Source organism: Ptiloglossa arizonensis, chromosome 2 (genome assembly GCF_051014685.1).
Source record: "Ptiloglossa arizonensis isolate GNS036 chromosome 2, iyPtiAriz1_principal, whole genome shotgun sequence".
Taxonomy (NCBI): Eukaryota; Metazoa; Arthropoda; class Insecta; order Hymenoptera; family Colletidae; genus Ptiloglossa; species Ptiloglossa arizonensis.
In genome coordinates this window covers 32970286-32990467 of record NC_135049.1, presented here as the reverse complement: position 1 = coordinate 32990467, position 20182 = coordinate 32970286, and the positions used below count along the sequence as shown (strand labels likewise).

At 54.0% G+C, this 20182-nt stretch overlaps 2 protein-coding genes across 2 annotated transcripts in view; one reads left to right on the top strand and one right to left on the bottom strand.

Annotated features, from left to right (window-relative positions):
- Positions 1–20182, bottom strand: part of Tyn (trynity) — a 93721-nt gene that overhangs the window by 61347 nt on the left and 12192 nt on the right. The window lies entirely within an intron of this gene.
- LOC143143170 (nose resistant to fluoxetine protein 6) lies at positions 902–15056 on the top strand. The gene is made up of 13 exons (XM_076304149.1): positions 902–1382; positions 3013–3194; positions 4060–4268; positions 10300–10538; positions 10623–10793; positions 11099–11192; positions 11271–11390; positions 11624–11789; positions 12681–12856; positions 13454–13583; positions 14077–14394; positions 14684–14847; positions 14931–15056. The coding sequence occupies exons 1-12, from the start codon at positions 911–913 to the stop codon at positions 14807–14809; spliced, it is 2403 nt and encodes an 800-aa protein (XP_076160264.1). The 5' UTR covers positions 902–910; the 3' UTR covers positions 14810–14847; positions 14931–15056.

Sequence of the window (20182 nt, the reverse complement as noted above, 5' to 3'; positions counted from 1 at the left end):
CGGTGCAACAAAGTTCCGTGCCGTTTCGCGCGTTACGAACGTATTATATTTTCGTTCGATGATTGGACTTTCCACGACCAACGGGCAACAAAGTTTCGCAAGAGGGTACGTTTCGCAATTCCGTTGGAACGAGAGTGCCGATTTTTTCGCGCTTTGGAATTTCTTCGCCGTCTCGCAGTCGCGTGGCTACGATCGTTCTATCGAGGTCGGATCCGCTGGTCCCTCGGGTTTCGCGAAACGAGTCGCGAAGGGAGAGACCCTCTCGAGATAATTTGCGTTCGAAGCAGTCGGATTCGTTTGCGCGGCGACGCTCGGCGAGATTTACGGAGAGTTCGTTGGTAGCGGAGACAGGTCGGTCGGTCGGGCGGGCGGGCGGGCGGGCGTTCGTTCGGCGCCGAAGGAGGAAAACGTATTTACCGCGGTAAAGTGCATCGTCGAGAGAAAGGGACCGGTGTCCACGGGTGAACGCGACTCCCGACTCGATTCGCTTCGTTCAGTGCGTGATCCTTAGCCTCGTGCGCGCGTCCACCTTGGTCCTCCTCGCGTAACGTCGGGCAACCTCGCGAAGGTCTTTGAAAATTTCTCGAGTCGTCGAACAGGGTGCCGGAGATCGCCTCCCGAGACGAGGAACCTAAGACGGAGGAACGATTGCGGACTTGTAGTCGTTGGTCGTGGCTCGACGCGACTGTGACCGCGATCGAACCGGTGAAAAAGGAAAGCGAGTTTCGGAATCGTGAACGTCACGGAACACCGTTGTCGCGCTCGATGCTACGGAACACCGAGGCTCCGATCATCGAAAATGACGATCGATGAAACGTCCCGCGAGTCGCGCGTCGGATAACTCGGCGAACGATCCTCCTCCAGCGGGAGATAACATCCGCGGTGCGACGAGCGGCTCGATCCTTCGAAAATGACGGGGTTCCCGACCTGTTTCCTACTGACGTTGGCTTGGATGGCTCGCGCGACCATCGCCAAAGACGGATCGAACATCCTGCGTCTCGGTAAATCTCGAAACGGGCCATCGACCGCGACCGAAACGACTACGACCGCGATCGGTTCGAACGCGACCGATTTCGCGGACGAAACCGTCTCGAAGGAACGCGAACCACTCGTCGGATTCAGCAAGAACAATCCGGAACTCGATTGGAAGAACAATTTGCGAATGTTCGACGAGAGGAACGAGGAGGAGGAGCGGACCGATTCGGACGTCGATTTCGCCAAGGAGAGGCTCGAGAAAACGGCCAACAGCGTACAATGGCTGGCGGATCTCTACGATCCCCTGAAGTGGGCGCGAGTACCGGGGAAACTCGACGGCGAGTGCGGAGCCGATTTGGAGTTTTTCTTAAAGTCCCTCAAGGATGGAAAAACCTGGGCGGCCAAGAGTGAGTAGAAACGTCCGTTCGTTTCTTCCCGTTTGTTTCGCGAAAGCCGTGGTTATCGCGAGAGCCGGTTAACGACCACGTTGACGCAACAGCTTCCGCGCGTCGCGCGTTTCCACAGACTAGAGTGGTTTATTGCGGGCAGCGGTCGTTTTCGACGAGTCCTCGGCCCTCCCCGAGAAATTCGCGGTTCGCTCGGTTTCCGAGCTCGCCAAATACCTCGTTCTTTCGCGAAACTGCGATTTACCGCTTCGCGATTCTTCTTCGACCGCTACTCTCTCGTTCGCTTCCGAACCGTTTCGTCGTCGCGGCGAGAACAACGGAGACCGACTTTGTCGCGACTTTTCCCGGACAAATTACATCGGAATCCTCGATAGCGACACGCGTACCCCCCGAACGAACAAAATGGATTTGTTTGGAGGCGAAAACTGTAAACTTCGTCGTCGAGATCGCGGTACGTCGGTCGACGCTGCGGTCGCGACGAGCTAGCCGAATCGGGCTCCACGGTTTACCAGATTTACGATCGGTTCCGAGGGCAACCAGGGGCGTCGATTTATCGACGTCGGTGGCGGGAAAATCGGGCGGTATCGCGGTCGAAACCGTACCGGACTCCCGAAACCGATGTCCGAGTTCGAACCGCTCCCCGAGGACGCGCGTTCGTCGAATCGCACCGAGGCGACATCGCTCGACGACTCTTTCGAAATTTCTCGACTTCCGCGTTCTAAAACTCTCTCTTCTCGACTTCGCGAATCCGTCACCGCGACCGAAACACGCTCTCTCCGACGCTCTCGAAGACGTCTCGTTCTTTCGCGGTATTCTCGCAGCTGCTACTTTTGGTCGGCGCGAAACGACGATTCGTTTCTGTACACCCCGTGGACGGATCGAGTCGTCGCGAGGAAAGTTTCCTCGCGTTCAACGACAATGGAGGAATATCGACGAAACGTTGGGAACGACGGATCCTCCGGCTCCGTGCCGAGCGGATCTTTCATCGGTGAAATGAACGAGAGTCCCGTAACGCGCGTTCGTTGGAATTCCGTCGGCGCGATGCTCGCGTTCGACGCGATGCTCGATAAATGGAGCTCGTCGCGTTAATGGAATCGCGGTAACGCCGCGGCGGCGAACATTGTTCCGCAGCGGGGACGCAACGCCGAGAGAACTCGGTCGGGAATTACGCGGGACGGGTGTTCCGAAACGATCGTCTTCGCTGGGAAATCGGCGAACGACGATCGCGTATCGCGAGTCGTCGCGTCGATTGGAGAGAGAGAGTTGCCGGTGAACTCGCGAAACCGCGTGTACGATCGTCGCCAAACCGGGACGCGAATTACCGCGAAATTACCCTTTCGACCGCGATGGAAGTCGCGTCGGACGCGCGATCTCGAGCGTTACCGTATTTCGCGCGGCGAACCGGGCCAATCCGTCACCGCGTCGCGAGCTTTATCGAACCACGTGTTGATCGTCGCGCGACTCGGAGGCGATCCGTCAACGGGTCCTCCTCGCTCTTTTCGAACGTCCCGGAACGAACAGACGAATAGTCGCGTCGATTACGATTTCGCGCGAATCCGTGACAAGTCGACCATCGTCGTTGTCGTTTTTCTCGCGCAACGAGCGACCAACGTTTTTATTTTCTCGACAGTGTCGGACGCGAGCGGGCGCTACTCCTCGCAATTCCATTTTGGGAACGGGTTTTGGCTCGGCTCGAGGAGTCTCTGCCGAGAGGTAAACGCCACCGATGCGAAAGACGAGGGTCCGCCCTATCCGCTGAAATTCCACGTGGCCAGGATGTATCTCGCTTTGCCGAAGGAGTTCGAGTTTTCCGTAAGTATTCGGCAGCGTTGTTCCTCGACGGGTTCGCACACGCGACGCGACGCGACGCGACAACTTTCCGGCCAAAGTTTCCGCCAGTCCCGAGTTTCTCGACTAATCGCGTTCGCGTCACTCGCGACGGTTACCGGCACGGAACTTCGTCCGAGCGAGGAAACGCGAGTTTCGGCGTACCGTCCGATCGGATTAAGCGACGCCTCGCGAAACGTCGTCGCGGTGGCCGGTTTTCTCCGCGACGATGGAGCGAGAACGGTTCGAATACTCGAATCCGGCGAAGCGTCGCGAACGCGAACCTCCGACACCGTGCTGGATCCGCGCTTTTCACGGACGAACGGAAATCCTCCGATCCTGAGAGGGATCGTCGCGCGGGAATCCGGCTTACGTCGACCGAGTTTCGAACCGCCTCGCGAATATCCGAATCGCGGGAACGACGAAGACAACGCCTCGAGAGAGGAACGAGTATCGAGAACCACCGAGCGAAACGAAATATTACCGTTCGAAGATATTCGGAGCACAGGGAGCTCGCTCGCGTTTGTTTCTCGATCCTCGAAGGAATATCGTTCGAGGACGAGAAATCTCTCCCTAATTTGCGCGAGACGAGCCGTAAAAATGTACACCGTGTACCGAGAGCGCAATATCGCGAACGAGGAGCACGAGAAGCACGAGACGGCGTCGAGGCGATCGAAATTCGAGGAGTATCGCGTTACGAGAGCCCCGTGGGTCTCGGAGGTGGTGCTCCCGACGCATCGATATCGCGGAAAGACGAGTAAAACGCGACGATACCACGCGCACGGAGAGGGAGAATATACACCGGATTCGGTGGTCCCGGTAGTCTCGAACGATTCGATTTCGTTTTCAGACGCGGCAAGTGTTTTTGGGACTCTGTCTGCCGGCTAGCTGCAACCGGACGTCCTTGACCTCGTTGCTGAGAGCCAGCGCGGATCGAGTCGAACGGGAGGGCGATTCGACCCATCGATCGACCGGCCCGAAGATTCACATCGTCGCGGTGAAGCCCGTGCCTTCCAGCGATTACAGTCCCTGGCTCGATCCCAAGTTGTACGTCCTCTCGTAAGTAACGCAACGACTTTCCCCACCGATAAATCGGCCGATCGCTAACCGAAATTTTCGAACCGACCTCTCCCCCCGCTATCGAATCCAATTACCGCCCCGCGAAACTTTCTTCGGCCGTTGAAACCACCGCGAGAGAACCCGCGATCTCGAAAAAACGGAAACTTTGCACTCCCGTTTATCCCCCTTCGAGTCCAAAGGTGGAGCCTCTCCGCCCCATTGAATCGCGTTTACGAGGAGAAGTAGCGCGCGGCGTGTTCTTCCGGCACGGTAGCCACGCGCCGAACAAACTTTCCAACGGAAGATGGCCAGAGCCCTCGTAAATACATTTTCACCGGAACGATCGCGCGAATTTTTACACTCGCTCGAAATATTTCTTCGCCGCTCTCGACGGCTTTCCCGCTATCGAAACCGGAATAACCTCGACGCTGCGAGGACCGACGAATATTTAACGCGATTCGAAGCGAGACGGTTATCGCTCGATCGAACGGAATTCACGGATGGAAGGTTTCCACCGAAAGATACACCTGTCGCGCGATAGAAACGCGTTGGAAATTGGTTTCGTCTGGGAATCGATCGAAGAATTTCCAACGAAGGGTGCAATCTCGCTCGGAAATCGAATCGAAGGATTCGGTCGGTCCGTAATTGGACCTGGACGGAGATACGAGTTTGAAAATTTCATTCGGACCGCGTCCGCGAGCCTCGCGACCGGAAAGCTCTATGGACCGTGATTCGACGATACGCGAAAATACGGTTTTCGCTCGTATATCTTGGGTTACGCGACCGGAATTTGCGCAACGGTTACGTTCACTTGACCGAACGAGCACGGTAGCGAGCACCACGCGCCTCGATCCGGGTAATTTCGTGCCAAGATTCGCGGTTCGTAACCGGTTAATTGGCGGGGATTTTGCAATCGTTGGTTTATCAACCGGTGTAATAAAACCTCTTCGTTTCGCGTTTACCTCGCGATGGTGGATTACTCGGATCGGAAAGAGAGCGTACTCGGAGCAGGTTTCGGGAAAAATTGTCTCCTCGATCGGTTCCTCGGGATCTTTTCTTCGACTCGCGAACGTTCCGTAACGCAAGGGTCGTTGCTTCGAAACGCGAGGAGAAAAGAAACGCTCGAGCGCGCTGTTGGCCGCTCGGGCCCGTATTTCGTAAAACTTTCCTCCTTACGGAAGCTGCGTTAATACCGTCGAGCGTGCACCGGTGTTACCAGTTTCGTCGCGCAAAGTTTCCTCGCGCCTCGCGAAACGTAATTTCCAACGAGGCGTCCACCGCGCTCGCGCGCGTAACGCACTTTCCGTACTACTTTCTTTCGAGACGAGATTCCTAGCGTTACGCAAACGGAGGCGTCGAGCGCGTTTCGAACGCGTCTCCCTTGCGCAACGAAGAAAACGATTCGCGACCAAGACCGATTTCTCTGCGCGCGGAACGCCCGTCCCGCGGAACGCCCGCTCGCGACTATTTCGGAGGAAACGAACGATTCGGTCGATCGATCGCGGCCAACGTTGCGCAATCCGTGTGTCGCGGTTACGTCGGAGCGCGGCGCAACGATTGCGTCGAGTCCGCGACAAAAAAATTCTTAGATCGCGGATCGTCGGTCTACTTGCGCAACCATGGACTTTGTAATTCACCGTGGCGTTGGTACGGCGCACCGTTTTTGCAAAACCCACCGTATCGCGAATTGCTCAACTCGACCGCGGCTCCTCGTCGCGGCTCGCGATCGCCCGGATCGAACCTCGCCGCGAGCGTTCGTCCGTCCGTCCGTTCGAAGCCGGCTTTCGAGAAGATTCGATTCCCCTTGAAAATCGCCCGAGTTACGTTGCGAAGTTGCGAGCCGAGCGCCGTCGAAACCGAGAGTTCGCGAGACTCGCTGGATGCCTCGAGATCGAAAGCGACGCGGAGGCTTTTTGCGAGCTTGGCACCGACGACCGTGAACGCGATCGAACCTCGATAACCCGTCGAGACTCGAGCTTTTTCGCCGACTGACTTTCAACGACAACAATGCCCATTGTGCCTCGGACGTTTTTTCCGAGTCGTTCGTTTCCATTATAGGTTCCGTTATTTACCGATCGAAAATTTACGCGCGACATCGAAGAGCCTCTCGTCGGCTTCGAACCCTCCCGAGACGGAGATCGGAACGCCCATCCCCGGCCGGAGGTATCGATTCGCCGCGTCTCGAATCGACCGCGAAAGGACCTCTCGACGTAGCTTTACCGGACGAAGCTCCCTCGCGGTGGACTTTCGAACGTTTCGCGAGAAGAAACGAGAAACCATCGTTACCTCGGAATACCTCGAAACCTCTTCCTCGACTTTCCTCCGACCGCGAATTTACGCGTCGACTCCTCGCGCGAGAAACGAATAACGGTCAACGCCTCGCGGTCGTCCTTGCGCGCAATGCGCATTAACCGACCGCTACAAAGACGTTCGAGTTCCAAGGCGAGTTACAATCTAACGGCCCGATTTCGAGCGAGACCGCGCAATCGACTCGAGCGCTCTTCGAACTCGGATCGACGCGCGATCTTCTTCGACGTACGCGGTGAACTTCTTCCAAAGTCGAAAACCGATTCGTCTTTGATCCGAGACGCGCGAAAAGTTGGAGTTTTGAAATTTTCGTGCTCGACGCTCTCCTCGGGAAAGAGTAATCCTCGTTGACGATCGACGAACCCTCTCGACGTTTCCACTTTCGCCGGACGGTTCGTGTCGAAACCGAATCCATCGAGGTCGCACGCGCGGACTTTTCCCCGCGACGCGAGGAGACGCGAGGCGACGCGACGCCGTACGGCGCATCGGTGACTCGATACCGGCGATCGACCGGTTCGAACGCGGGATTGCGCAACGAACCGTTACACTCGCGGAACAGAGGAGAGATTCCTGCTTGTTTGCTCGCTCGGTTTCCGAGGAGGTCGTAGCACCTCGCGAGTCGTTCGGAATCTTCGGGTCCCAGCGGCGTGTTTGTCCAGTCGCGTAAATCAGCCGGGAAGCCACCTCGAGCCACCGAGAGTAAACCTTAACGCGTCGAGTACCGTCCGAATGCATTTATACGCATTGTTGCGTAAAAACTGAAAGCGAGCGTGTCGTTTCCTGGTATTCCAGACGTATCGGGATACAGCCCGCGTTGAGCGCGAACGTTGAATATTCGAAAAGTTAGAGGTCCGATCGTTAAATTTTCATTCGGATTGCCCGTTGTTCGTATCGTATCGTCGATTCGTTCGTTCGTTTGTAACGCGTGTATCGACAGGTGCGCAGAGCAGCGCGCCCGCCTTGAACGCGTTGCGCAAGATCATCGAAAGCCTTTGAGCGGTAACGCGTGAAAGTGGATGCACTATCGCGCGCATTCCGTCCGAATGCGGGCTTTATGCGCCGCTCCGCGATCCTCCGCTCCGAATTCGCGGCCGATCGATTTTAATGGCTACGGGTTTCGAGGGAACATCGCCCGGTCGACTTTCGACCGCCGAATCGACGAACGATGCTCGGTATCGTTCGTCGAATACGCGCGCGAGAGAACCGACCACGCGACTCGGAGCGAGCGAACTCCAACGCTGCGATTACGAGAGCAATCGACGCGAGAGAAAGGCCAGAGGTCGATCAAACGATTCCGGATCAACGTTATGGATCGCTGATGCGCTCGACCGGTGCGGGAATACGCGTCGAATACGATCGTCGAGGTTCGTCCTCGCGTTTCCAACGGTAGGCTCGTACCACGGCCACGTGCTCGTTTACCGAATCCCAAACTCGATCTCAACGACGCGTCGAGTAAGAAATTCCCGCGTGTTTTTCTCCCCCTTTTATTCACCACGGATTTGCAACGCAAATCCACGCATAATCGTGCGAATTTAATCGAAGAAAAATAGAAGAAACGTATAATCAGCTGTATAATTCCGAGAACAGCGAATCGCTCGGTCCCTACTAGGTGATTTAAATTTATGAATAACGCTGGCTGCAAACTTTTCCATGTAATCCCGGCTCGAGGGCGTCCCGCGCTCGATTTTTCGTGTTTTCGTTAGCCAGCGAGCGTCGAAGAAAGAATCGAAAGGAGCGCGGAACCGAGACGATCCCCTTTCTACGGGACACGGAACGATGGAACCTCGATCGCGGTTTACCGAAGAAAAGGAAATCCACTCGCGACCTTTTGTTATCGGCGCTTGCACGGGTTAAGAGGTTCCAAGGGCGGATGCACCGTACGTCGCGTCGCGTCGCGTCGACTCTTCCGGTTTTCGTCCGGTTTCGCTCGGGGGATGCTGGGTCGCTCGGGGCAATTTACGGACAAATTGAAAATTTTTACCGCATCGTGGCCGTTACGGCCTCTCGTGGGATCCGAGAAAGGGATGGAAAAGTATAGCGCGCGCGATCTTCGACCCAAAAGAGGTTTTCCGTTACGCAACCCGTTAACGGTCACGACCCTTTGCCCCGACTTTTACGACGATCGTAACTTCGAATCGCTCCTCTTTCGACGATATCCGGTTACTCTTGCGCCGTTTTCCCAGCGCACCCTCGCGAAACCCGATAACCTCGCAACAGGCTCGGCAGTTGAGCGGAAAATATTTCGACGAGGCGGTGCGCAATGTCCGTTCTCGTTGCACCGAGTCATCGAATCGTTCGCGCAGTCGTCTCGCCGCGAAGACGACGTTCCCTCGTTTTCCATTCGCTTCGCGGTCGCGAGACACCGCGCAGCTTTCGAACCGACGGAAAAACTTGTTCCCCGTTGCTCGAGATTCGCTTTTAAAATCGTAAGCGCGCCGGAAGAACAAAGTTTCCGTCCACCGTTCTTCGCGCGAGCGAAATCGGTCAAGGTTCGGCGAAAGCCGGCAATTTTTTTGAAGGTAAACGTCTTAGCCCCGAGACTGCGAAATTTTCCACGGTATTTCCCGTTTCCTTCCCCTTCTCCTCGCGAAACTGCCTCGTATCGGTTCCTTTGTTCCCCGGGCGGTAGTCGTAGGATCGACTCTGGAAAAAAAGTAAAAAAACCGTCGAAAAAAAAAGAGCCGCGTTATTTATCGCCCGCTTTCTCCTCGGTGGGAACGAACAATACGATTAATCGGAGAAATGTTTCCGCCGGCGCGTTTTTGCGCGGTAATTAAGAAACTTAAACGAGGAAATAAATCACACTTTTGTGGCCGCGGAATGGAATAAACGGACCCGTTGCGGAAATACTCGTTATTGTTATAAACGGGACAAGGCTTTCGAGAACGCCGCGAAACGCGAGAGCGCGTACAAAGACAAAAGAAAGGGAAGGAGCGGGACTCGCATTATGGTACGATGTACGACGCCCGGCTAGGAGAAAAAAAGAAATATTTATATTTCCTCGCGATAGGAGCCGACGAGATTGTACTATTGGATGGAAATGGCTCTCGACGCGGAGCGTGTCGTCGAGAGAGTAAAAAGTAAACGTTGACACGGACGATGACTCGACGGGAACGGCTCGGTTCCACGTGATCGACGTTGTAGACCGTCCCGAGTATTCTCGTAAACATCGCCGCGTTTTCTATTATTTGCAGCCGTCCTAATCGGTCGACTCCTCCCCGATCGTTCCTCGGACGCGTGGAAATAATTGGGAAAAATTGCACCGACGGAGCCCGAACGACCGGACGTATCTTACTTTAATTATTTACGGCCAGGTCCGTTTAGAATTTCGATTTATATCGAGAGGCTACTTCGTCGGCAAACCGTGATTTACGAGCACGGTGATTAATAGCTTTGTAAAATCGTCGATTTATCTTCGTACGGTGATCGATCATATTGAGAAACGAACGATACAAATGAATTCTAAATTTGTTTCTTACGCGCCCCGGATCCTCCGATTACGACATCGCGGAGTCGTCCAAGTGGAAAATTGTCCAAATGGGAAAAAAAGGATCTCTCCTGTCGCGGCCAGACACGGCGTAATTAATTTCTGAAACGCGTTAATTCGTCGAGCAGGTGCTTACGTTTTACCCCCGGCCGTTTCGAGGATCAGCACTCCCCGTATAACCGAACGTGCCGCGGTAATTATTCTCGGGACACTCGTCGACTCGTCTTATTTTTTTAGAGGAGTGGGAGGAGCGGTGATTCTGCTGATGCTGTGCGCAACGATCTACGAGTACAAGACCCTGCCGAGTCTCAAGGACGTCGAATCGTCGAGCGTGTCCAATAACAACGAGAGGCTCGACAGTTTCTCCAACAAAAACCTGAGTCACGATCGCCGGATATCCATGGGCCAGGAAGAAGGAGAAGGGAAGAGCCTGCAGAAGGATCCGTCGGATGGCGAAAAAACGGAAAATAAGAAAGGTGCCGGAGATTCGAGCTTGCTCGCGAGTTCTTTCCATCCGGGTGAAATTCTTCGAGATTTTTACGCGTTCGGTTTCTTCTCAGGAGTGTGGCTGAGGTGTTTGTCGGCGTTCAATCCTATCGCGAACGGAAGCAAGATCCTCAGCACCGAGCCCGCGGCTACGGAAAGTCTAACGTGTCTGCACGGGCTGAGGGTGCTCTCGTTGGGCTGGGTCGTCATGGTGCACACCTATCTGCAAGTGTACGCCATCGCAGGTGAAGAACGCGCGCGAGAAGACGAGTCCCTGCGATAAACCTACCCAGACACACGGTTCCCGACCTGTCCCGATTACGCTCGAACGGGATGCGACGAACGAAAAATGTTTCGAACGTTTACGATTTCGCGCGTCACCTGTTCGCGTCGATAGACCTCGAGGATCGATCGAAAGGTTCGACTTTCCACGATCGGTCCTCGCCGATGACCCGCGCGAACGTGTCGTAACAGACTTTTCTCGATACGCCGGAATTTAATCTCCGGCGATTATATTCCATGTTACGACTTTCCCTGTCCCGGTTTACAGAGAACAAGACGCTGCGCACGGTGACCGAGCGAAACTTCATGTTCCAGACCATCAGTAACGCCACCTTCTCCGTGGACACGTTCTTCTTCATCAGGTAAGGGACAACGCACGATAAAATATTCTTCCGTCGCGACGTTTCGCTCGCAAATCCATACGAATGCGTTCCTTTCAGCGGCTTGCTGGTTACGATCCTCTTCTATCGATCTTCCGGAAGCTTGAAAAGCGACAACGACACCTTTCTCAAGGCGTGTTTTACCAAATTTATCATCATGATCCTCTACAGATTTATCAGGTGAGCCGGGGACGAACGCACCACGGCCTGCGGTGCTTCTCCTCGAGAAGCTTCGGAGATCTCGCGAAAAAGGGGGGACGACGATCGCGTTCCGCTCGAACCGCGTACGATCGATCGAAACGTTCGGATCCGTTCTCGTCGGCGTGGACGCTCGGAACGAAACAAATAAAAACAAAAAAAAAGAAGAAATAAAATACCGATGCGTTGACCTCGTTCGATTTCCTTTTATCAAGATTGACACCGGCGTACCTCTACGTACTGGGAATAAACGAGATCGCCATAAAGCAAGCTCAAGCCAGGACGGTTTTTTCGCCGGTGATAATCGATCATCTGACCTGTGAGAAATTCTGGTGGAGGAACGCGCTCTACTTGAATTCGTTGTACCCCCGAACGGAAATGGTAAGAACGAGCTCGCGAGAATTAGCTCGGCGTTGGGAAGTTTCCCTCGTTGGGAAATAATTGGCTCGAAAGAATCGAGCTCTGCCAAGGAATACAACGATCCCGTAATCTGTCTCGGCGCAGCGCCCGAACTCCGAGGAAAAGATCAAATCGAAAGACACTTCTCGCGACGCGGCGAAATTTCCGCCAGGAAGTACGAGTCTCCGGAAGACACCAGACGGCAAAGGTGTCGACGTCTCGATCGTTTTCCGATAATTAATTCCATCGTTCGGGGAAAGTTCCAAAGTGGCGGGACAACGCGGAGTGTCGTCTAACCGCCCTAAAATCAATTTCATCGATGATTGGATAGAGTCGGTGGATCCTCGGTTAAAGGAAATTGAGGATTCTCGATCGTTTTCCTTTTTCTATCGGGAAATAATTAACGAAGGGCGTATCGCGTCTTCGGGACGAGTGTTCGCCGTTGGTTTTCCGAATTCGAAGGAGGAAATGTTTTTCGGGACACCACTGGCGAGACTCGGGTCTTTGAGAAAATGCCCGAAGCGTTCGGATATCACCGATACGTTCACGATCACCGTGTTGTTCGATCGTTCGCTCGTCGAGACTATGGATTTCCATCGGGACGACTCGCCGCGAGAGGTTAATTGACCGAGCGTACCGTTGCGTCGCGACGCGACGCGGCGAAGGACGACGTCTATAAAACGTTATCGGAACGATTCGACGCGATCGAACTGTTTGCTAGCGCGACGTTCGATCCATTAACCTCGAGCCTTTCTCGCGTATAAATTTTCCTCGAGCCAAGTATTTTCCGACACTTTCGCAAACCCGAGCCAATCCGAGCCCGTCGAACCTTGACGCAATTATCCGATAAATACTCGATCGACAACTTTCCAGTGTATGCTGTGGAGCTGGTACATGGCAAATGACACGCAGTTCTACGTTCTCGGAATACTTTTGCTACTTCTGTCCGTGAAATATTTAAAAGGCATCGCGGTCGCCGTTCTGTTCTTGATCGTGTCTTCGTGGTTCACCACCTTCCTCGTGGCCTATTCCAACGACTACGTTGCCAGGTAATCAACCAAACGTTTCCAACCCGTTCGTCACACGTATGCAAATACGGTCCGGTTTTGCTTCCGTTCGACCCATTTATGTCCAAAGAGACCTCGCGCAAAGTCCAAGTTCCAATATTTATCTCCGAGTCGCGAACAATACCGATCGCGGTACACTCCGAGTCTCTGTTCCCCGCGGAAGGAAGAACGGTAGCTCGTTCTACACGAAGGAACGTTTTCTCGTTAATATTTTTCCGAGACGAACCGTGGCTAGAAGGCGCGAGCGCGTTAACGTCTCTTCGGTTCTCCTTCGCGCGGCTCGATCGGGCTCGGTAATACGTTTTTCCCCCGTTAATGGAGCGAAAAAAGTTTCGCGATACATATTCCCCGTGTCGGTTACGAGAGAATTAGACTCCATCGGAAAACGTAGCGGGTCGATTTCCGATACCCGGCTGTAAATAATCGAACGCCGTCGCTTCTCGGTTCACGGACGAACCCGAGGACGTAATTTTCTCGTAATTATAGCGATTCGAACGAGAATCGGCGCTTTCCATTTTCCGTCTCCTCGAGAGTAGCGCTTAATTTTCTCCGTTTCTTCTTCGTTTCTTCTCCGTTCAGGATCCAAGAACCTTTCGCCCTATTCGACGAGCTCTACGATAAACCCTGGCTGAGGGCCGGTCCTTACTTCGTCGGCATTATCACCGGGTACATCCTCTTCAAGACGAATTGCAAATTGAAACTGCCGCTGGTAAGCACTTTAGCCGGAGAAACGTTCAAATTTTGCCCGACAACGGTCGCAAAGCCTTTCGGGGGAGAGGTCGGCGAAACGGGCCGTCCGCGGCGCTCTCCGGCGAACGTCCACTCTGCCCGACGACGAGAAAAATTTGTCCAATCTCGATAAATTGTTCGGAAATCGGGGCAACTGGGACAGGATCGATCGCGGCGAACGTCCATTTCGACGAAATTGGTAAAACCGAAAGTGAATAAACTAAAACAATTGGTTCCGGCGCTCGTCGAACTCGGGATCGAAGAGCCGCCGCGTTCTCGTCGCGAACGTTCGCGCACCGCCGACCGGAATTTCCAAAATTTCTCCCTCCCTTTGACAGTTTTTCACGGTTTTCGCATCTGTCGCGGACGTCTCCGTCCCGATGCCAATTTTATCCCAATTGGCGTCCGTCGCGATATCGATCCGTTTGTCCGTAAGATAATATTGAAGCCGTTTAATCGCGACCCTGTTTCAGGTCGCGCGAACTATCGGTTGGCTGTTATCGACCGCGGTGATGTTCTCGGTGGTTTACGGTCTCTATCCCGGAAATTTAACCGTGACGGTGAGCTCCGTATACGCCGCCTTAGGACACACCGCCTGGGCTATGGGTGTATCCTTCATCGTGATTCAATGCTGCACCGGATCCGCTCGAATGATCGACAGCCTGCTGTCGCTCCGTCTGATGTACCCGCTTTCGAGGTTGACTTACTGCGCGTACTTGGTACACCCTGTCATCATGATGATCACCGTTACCCAGATGGACGGGCCGTTACACCTCCACAATGGTCTCGTGGTGAGTTTCGACCTCTCGGAAGAGGTTTTTGCGCGAGTCCGAAACTCGACGAGTTTCTTTCCCCCTGCGATTACGTACACGGTTAAGGAGAGAACAACGATCGGACGATCGATTTCTTCGAGAAACGAACGCGGTCCGTCAATATCGGTCCTTTTATCGACGACTTCCGTCTCGTGGTATTTAAAATAAACGAAGAACCGGTATCCCCGAAGAGATCGCTCTCGCCGCGACGGTTATCGTTAGTTTTGCACGTTTCGAAGGCAAGTCCGAAGTCTGTTTCCTCTTTAAGCTCATCCTGTATCTCGGAAATCTCGTCGCCTCGTACTTGATGTCGTTCTGCGTTTCCATCGCGTTCGAAGCGCCCGTAGTCAATCTGCTCAAGATTGCCTTTATCTCGAAGAAGAGGACAAGGTAGAAGGAAGAGATCGAACGCGGTCCGTTGCGCGATCGACGGTGAGTAATGGACGTTTCGATCGGGCTCGCGATAGACGCGTTATCGAGAGAACGCGCGTTATCGATCCTTTCTCGTTTTTCAGGAAATAATCGTAATCCTCCGACGAAGGGAGAACACCACCGCGCCAGGACGATCCGGTGATCCGGTGGACGTTTCCGCTATCGCGGATCCATTTAGCCCGACGATAGCAGGTGCCGGGCGGTTTGAAAAATTATATGCCACGGCGGGAGTTCGGCGTTGTTCGACCGTTTCGAGCGGAAAACGGAAGCCAAGACCAGGAGGACCCGCTCAGTGAATATTCTTCGCAAACGTCGCTCCCGTGTATCGACGATGCGCTCGCCAGCCAGAACACGAATCCTCCGCCTCCCGACTATTTTTGCGATTCGTTTTGTACCTTCGGATCCTTTTTCGCGAAATACGCGCGAATACAGAATCCAATACCAATTAAAACGAGTCTGGAATTTATGTTCCTTTTTCAGACGGAATACTACCGGTAACGGCTTAATTAGCGAGTTCCCGGAACTATTTTACATCGCAGTCGCGTTAATCATCGAAAGCTCGTTACGCGAAAAATATTGCCGTGGGTTGTTTCCGCGTTGAGTTTAAATTTCTCGAGTCCGAATCGAGATCGAAATCGGATACGTTGCGACGCTGGTACGGAAGTCGTAGGACGATTTCAAGGTCGAGTATCCTTCCGAGCGTTCTTGCGTTCTCGTTGCACGGTAAGATATTACTTGCCTCGAACGCACGGACGGGCGACGAAAATGTTTACCGTAGGCAGCGAAAGAAAAAACTCGGACGAAACGTCGACGAACAGCGAACGAAAACGACAAAGAAGAAATACATATGTATAGAGCGCGTAGACGCGGCGGAAAGTTTCATCCTCGAGCTTTCGCTCGACGGTCCGAAGAAAAACACAAGAAACTCGAAACACGGATAGACGCCGCGACGAAGCAGCGGTATTTTAAGACGAAACTTTGCCCGACGGAGCCGAATCGATAGTCTCCGCTTTCGAGAGTCAGAATCGAAAGGAAACGCGCTTAGGAAATGGTCGCTGCCGTTTATTCCACGCGCGCCGATACGTTTCCATCGTGCGTGAAATATTTCGTTAATTTTATCCGGAAGCGTACCGCGAAGATCGACGACCGTGTATTTTACCACTTACGGGTGAAAAACGTTCGAGTTGGATCGGAAAGGAGGCGGGTGACGGACCAATATTTGCGTACGTACGTGTACGAGCTCTCCCGACGGGAGGGAGGGAGGGCGGGAGGGTCGAGAGGGATGCTCGATGTTTCGGAAACGCGTAAAAAAACATCACAGCTCGGTCGAATATTCCAGGTTCCATCTATCTTTACGACCGTCGAAATCGCGTTCCAATTACCCCGAGGTCCGAATTAAATATTTACGACTCGCCATCGATCCATGGGAACGTTCCGATACTTTCGTTCGTTGGAAAAAAATCGTTTTCATCGGCGACGCGCGTGAGGAGAATCGTTCGAGTCTTCGTAACTCGAGAGAGAAAACACAGAGGAGACGAGTATTGCGAAATTCGCGATACCGTTTGCTCGCGAGTGCCGCGACTGCCTTACGTAATTAAATCCTCGGAGAAAGTCTCGGTTTTCGGGCCACCGAGCGACGAGTTGTAATTTTTATCGAGCGATGCGTTTATTTTTACGTCGACGAAACGAGCAAGAGGGAACTTTTATCGTCAACGTGTGCTCTCCCCAAAGCGTCGCGTAGCGGCCGTAACTTTCAGGGAACAAAGAATTTTTTGCCAACCGGAGTGGCAACACTGGCCACGAGCGATGAAAACTAAATTAAAACGGTTCGACTCGATCGATTTTCCGAATAAAAAATCTCACGCGGTCGACGAAGACGAAATTGTTTCGCCCTCGAGTGCGCATATATTGCGCTCGGATCGGTTGTCGCGAAATATCGCGAAACCGGATCTTCTCTGCTCGAAAATCGTAACATCGTACGGAGAAGACGACAGGTTTTTTCACGGTACACGAGAAACCTGTTACCGAACGTCGCGTCGTTCGCCGTGGCACGACCGCTGCTTTGCATATTTTTACGGAGAAATAAAGACGTTAAAAGAATCGAACGAGCGAGCGCGAAAGCGCGCAAGAGACGACGACGCGAGGACGCGACGCGAAGGGAAAAAAGAACTCCCGAGAGTCGCGTGGGCAAATGTGTTTTTGTATCGGTACCTAATTCCCGACCCCGGTACTTCTGCACGCGCTTTCGAACATTGCGTGGCGCTCCCTCGGCACGGAAGCACGCGATTAGTAATGCAATTAACGTCCAGTCAATTACCGGGGCGATTATCGCGATTAGCGCGTCACGGTCGTCACGGACGTCACACGATCCTCTCGGCTGAGTTTTTGTCAGCGATAGCGTTTCCCGTGTTTTTGCAAAATCCCCTCGATGCGAGGTTATCGTTCGTATTTCACCGGGGTCTCTCGAACTGGTTCGAAGCTTACGAGTCATCGATGCTTTTGGCGAGTCCAGCGACCGGTGCGAGAGCCACGTTAACGGATCGTCGAGGGGACGATCGTAAAAGTGCTTTTGGCAAGGAAACTGCGATTCGTGTTTTCTCCGTATATCCTTCGACCGCGACTACTCTCGAGCTTTATTCGCGATCGTAGAATCGGTCGCGTTCCAGCACCGGAATTATCCTCCCAGCGCTCCGTAATTGGCCACGAGTAGATTTCAAAACGGCTGCCTGGAACGCGTAACTAGAAATCGAAGAGGGAGAGAGAGAGAGAGAGAGAGAGGCTCGCTCGAGCGAGCATTCGAAGAGCTTTCCCGTCTGGCGTCGCGCGCCATTTACCGACGAATTCAACGAAACTGTCGCCGACGCAAACATCGGGGAACTCGTCGAACGAAAATCACGTCGCGTTGCTTCGACCGCGAAATCACCGCGGCGAGGAAACACGGAATTTGGACGATTTCCCCGGGAGAACGAACGGGGCAAGAATAAAGGTTCGTTACTCCGTTTACTCGGGGAGGGCGACGATAAATAATTGCGGTAGAAGGACGTCGATCAACGGCCGATATAAATCGAAGTGGGTCGTAAAGGGCAAATATACGGGCGGAAAGATAACGATCCTCTTGGAAAAGTTTGCACAGGTTCGCGGGACGGGTCTCGACGCGCAATAACACGCCGAACGGACGTTTCGTCCGAACGCGCTCGACCTCGCGCTCCGAACGTCGAGATTAATCGACTCCGGTATCGGTGGACACTGAAAATAAATAGCAACTCGCGAAGCAATTCCACGCTCTGCCACCGAAATTAGACCGATAGACGCGCGAACGATAATCAACGGACTCGATAAACCGATAAAATAAAGAGCCAAGGGGCTGGAAATTTTGGAGTTATCGCGCGCATGCTCGCTCGATGAAATCGAGCAGGAATCAATCGCGGTCGGAGTTTGCGTTCGCGGCCAGATAGATGCGATTAATCCGCGGTGTTTGGCACTCGGCTCTGGATAGCCGGAGCCTAATGCAAATACAACTAGGAGGGCTTCTACGTCGGCAACCTAATTTGCGCCCGTGTATCTTCGCGTACGCTCTCGGTCGAATTCGATTCCCGAAATTCGAGCCACTCTTTCCATCGAGGTTCGATCGCTCGCGTCGCTCGTCGAATAGATTTTTCCCGGAGACCAGAAAATTTCGATTTCGATCGATCGACGAGTTCTCGACGAAATTCGACCTATCGATCGGTTGGTTGGCGCGCGGCGCGGTGGAAAGGAATCGAGCCGCAAGACGCGGTCGTTTGCGCGTCGCGATCGATTCCGCGTAATTAGCCGTTCGGTGGCGATATTCGTATCGGCGTTATTGCGAGGTTTTTACGCGCTCGAACGCGTTCGAGCGAGCTGCTCGGTGCAGAGAACTCGGTTCGATCGATGGAGCCGAATCGCGCGTCGCTCGTCCGACCATTCGTCAGCGGGCACGATGTCACGGGTCGAGCGTGTGACGCGTCGAGGCGATCTCGCGGTTCCGCAACCTCGGAAACGCGGCCGTACGAACGGCTCGTCCGAGCTGTCGGGTTCGTTCCACGCTGGCTGCGATCGCATCGCGGAGAGAAACCTCGACCGATCGACTTTCAGCGTGGAACAAGAACGCGACAACGAGACTGGACGCGACGCGACGCGACGCCAATCGATACGGTATCGGTCCGTGTAGACGCATCTGGCGCGAAGGCATCCGTTCTCGGTAAATCGAACGACGGAGGATAACGCACCGGAGCTTTCGAGATTGGGAGCCGTTTGGTCGCCTTTCGAGGAGGAAAGATTGTTCGCGAAGCGGTGCTTCCAAATTTTCCTCTCCAGAGACCGCGATTCTCGAACCAACGAGATACTTTGTCCGTAATTAAGATTCGCGCGATCGTTCGTTCGAAGAAGAGAATCCCGATCCCGAAATTCGTAGGTCCGCGTGGCTTTCGGCACCTTGAGATGCGCCTCGTATTTACCCGGATAAACGTTCTCGAGCGCAGCGACCACCCTCGACGCAAATTGCGCAAATTAAAATACGGATAACGCGCGCGAATCCGCGTATCGTTGCGCGAGAAACACCGACCCGTAATACATTCTTATCAGCGGGCGCACTCGCGACATCGCGCTGGCCCCGCCCGGGAAATATACGTCCGCGTCGGCTACAGCCGCGAACGAATAAGAATACCAGCCTCTACGGGAGCCCTTCGTCTCAGTTTCGGCCCTCTCGAGTCCGTTTGCATTTTTCCGAATCCGCTTTCGCGTAATCCGCCGGCGACGGGTGCACCGGAGGCTCCGTTTCCGCGGACGTGTACTTTCAACGATGGAAGAGGGATTTCGCGGTACGCGCGTTGATACTCGACGACTTTTCGCGCCGTTGAAAAATTCGTTCGCGCGAAATTATCGGAGCAAAGGGTGCTCGACGCTATTCGGAACGTCCCGAGCTTTAAAATATTCGAACGTAACGCTCGGCTACCGATCTCGACTCGTAATTTCCTCGGAATTTGAAGGCGTCGTCGTCGACACGGTCCGTAACGGGAATAATTGTACCGCGAGGAGAGCGAAAAGTGTTTCCTTTCTCGTCCCGCGAGCGCTTCGGTCGGTTCTCGAACGCGCAACACCTGGTCTACCGGTATCGAGAAATTGAGTCGCTCGAAGGGTGAACGTACCGAGCCGCGGAGGCGAATTAATCGAAAGGTAGCGGCCCCCAGCGAGCGGGGGTATCGAAAACGCATCCGAAGAGGCATCGAAGGGATCGGTGTCGGCGCAAGCGCGGGTACGTGGCGCGCGGCGCGCGGCAAGAGTCGCGTTTACGCGAGCAGTCGGCCCAAAGCCGCCG

Coding starts and splice junctions, on each gene's coding strand:
- LOC143143170 (XM_076304149.1), top strand. CDS start 911: ATGACGGGGTTCCCGACCTGTTTCCTACTGACGTTGGCTTGGATGGCT. Junction 10,539..10,622: donor AAAAACGGAAAATAAGAAAG/GTGCCGGAGATT, acceptor GTTTCTTCTCAG/GAGTGTGGCTGAGGTGTTTG. Junction 12,857..13,453: donor TCCAACGACTACGTTGCCAG/GTAATCAACCAA, acceptor TTCTCCGTTCAG/GATCCAAGAACCTTTCGCCC.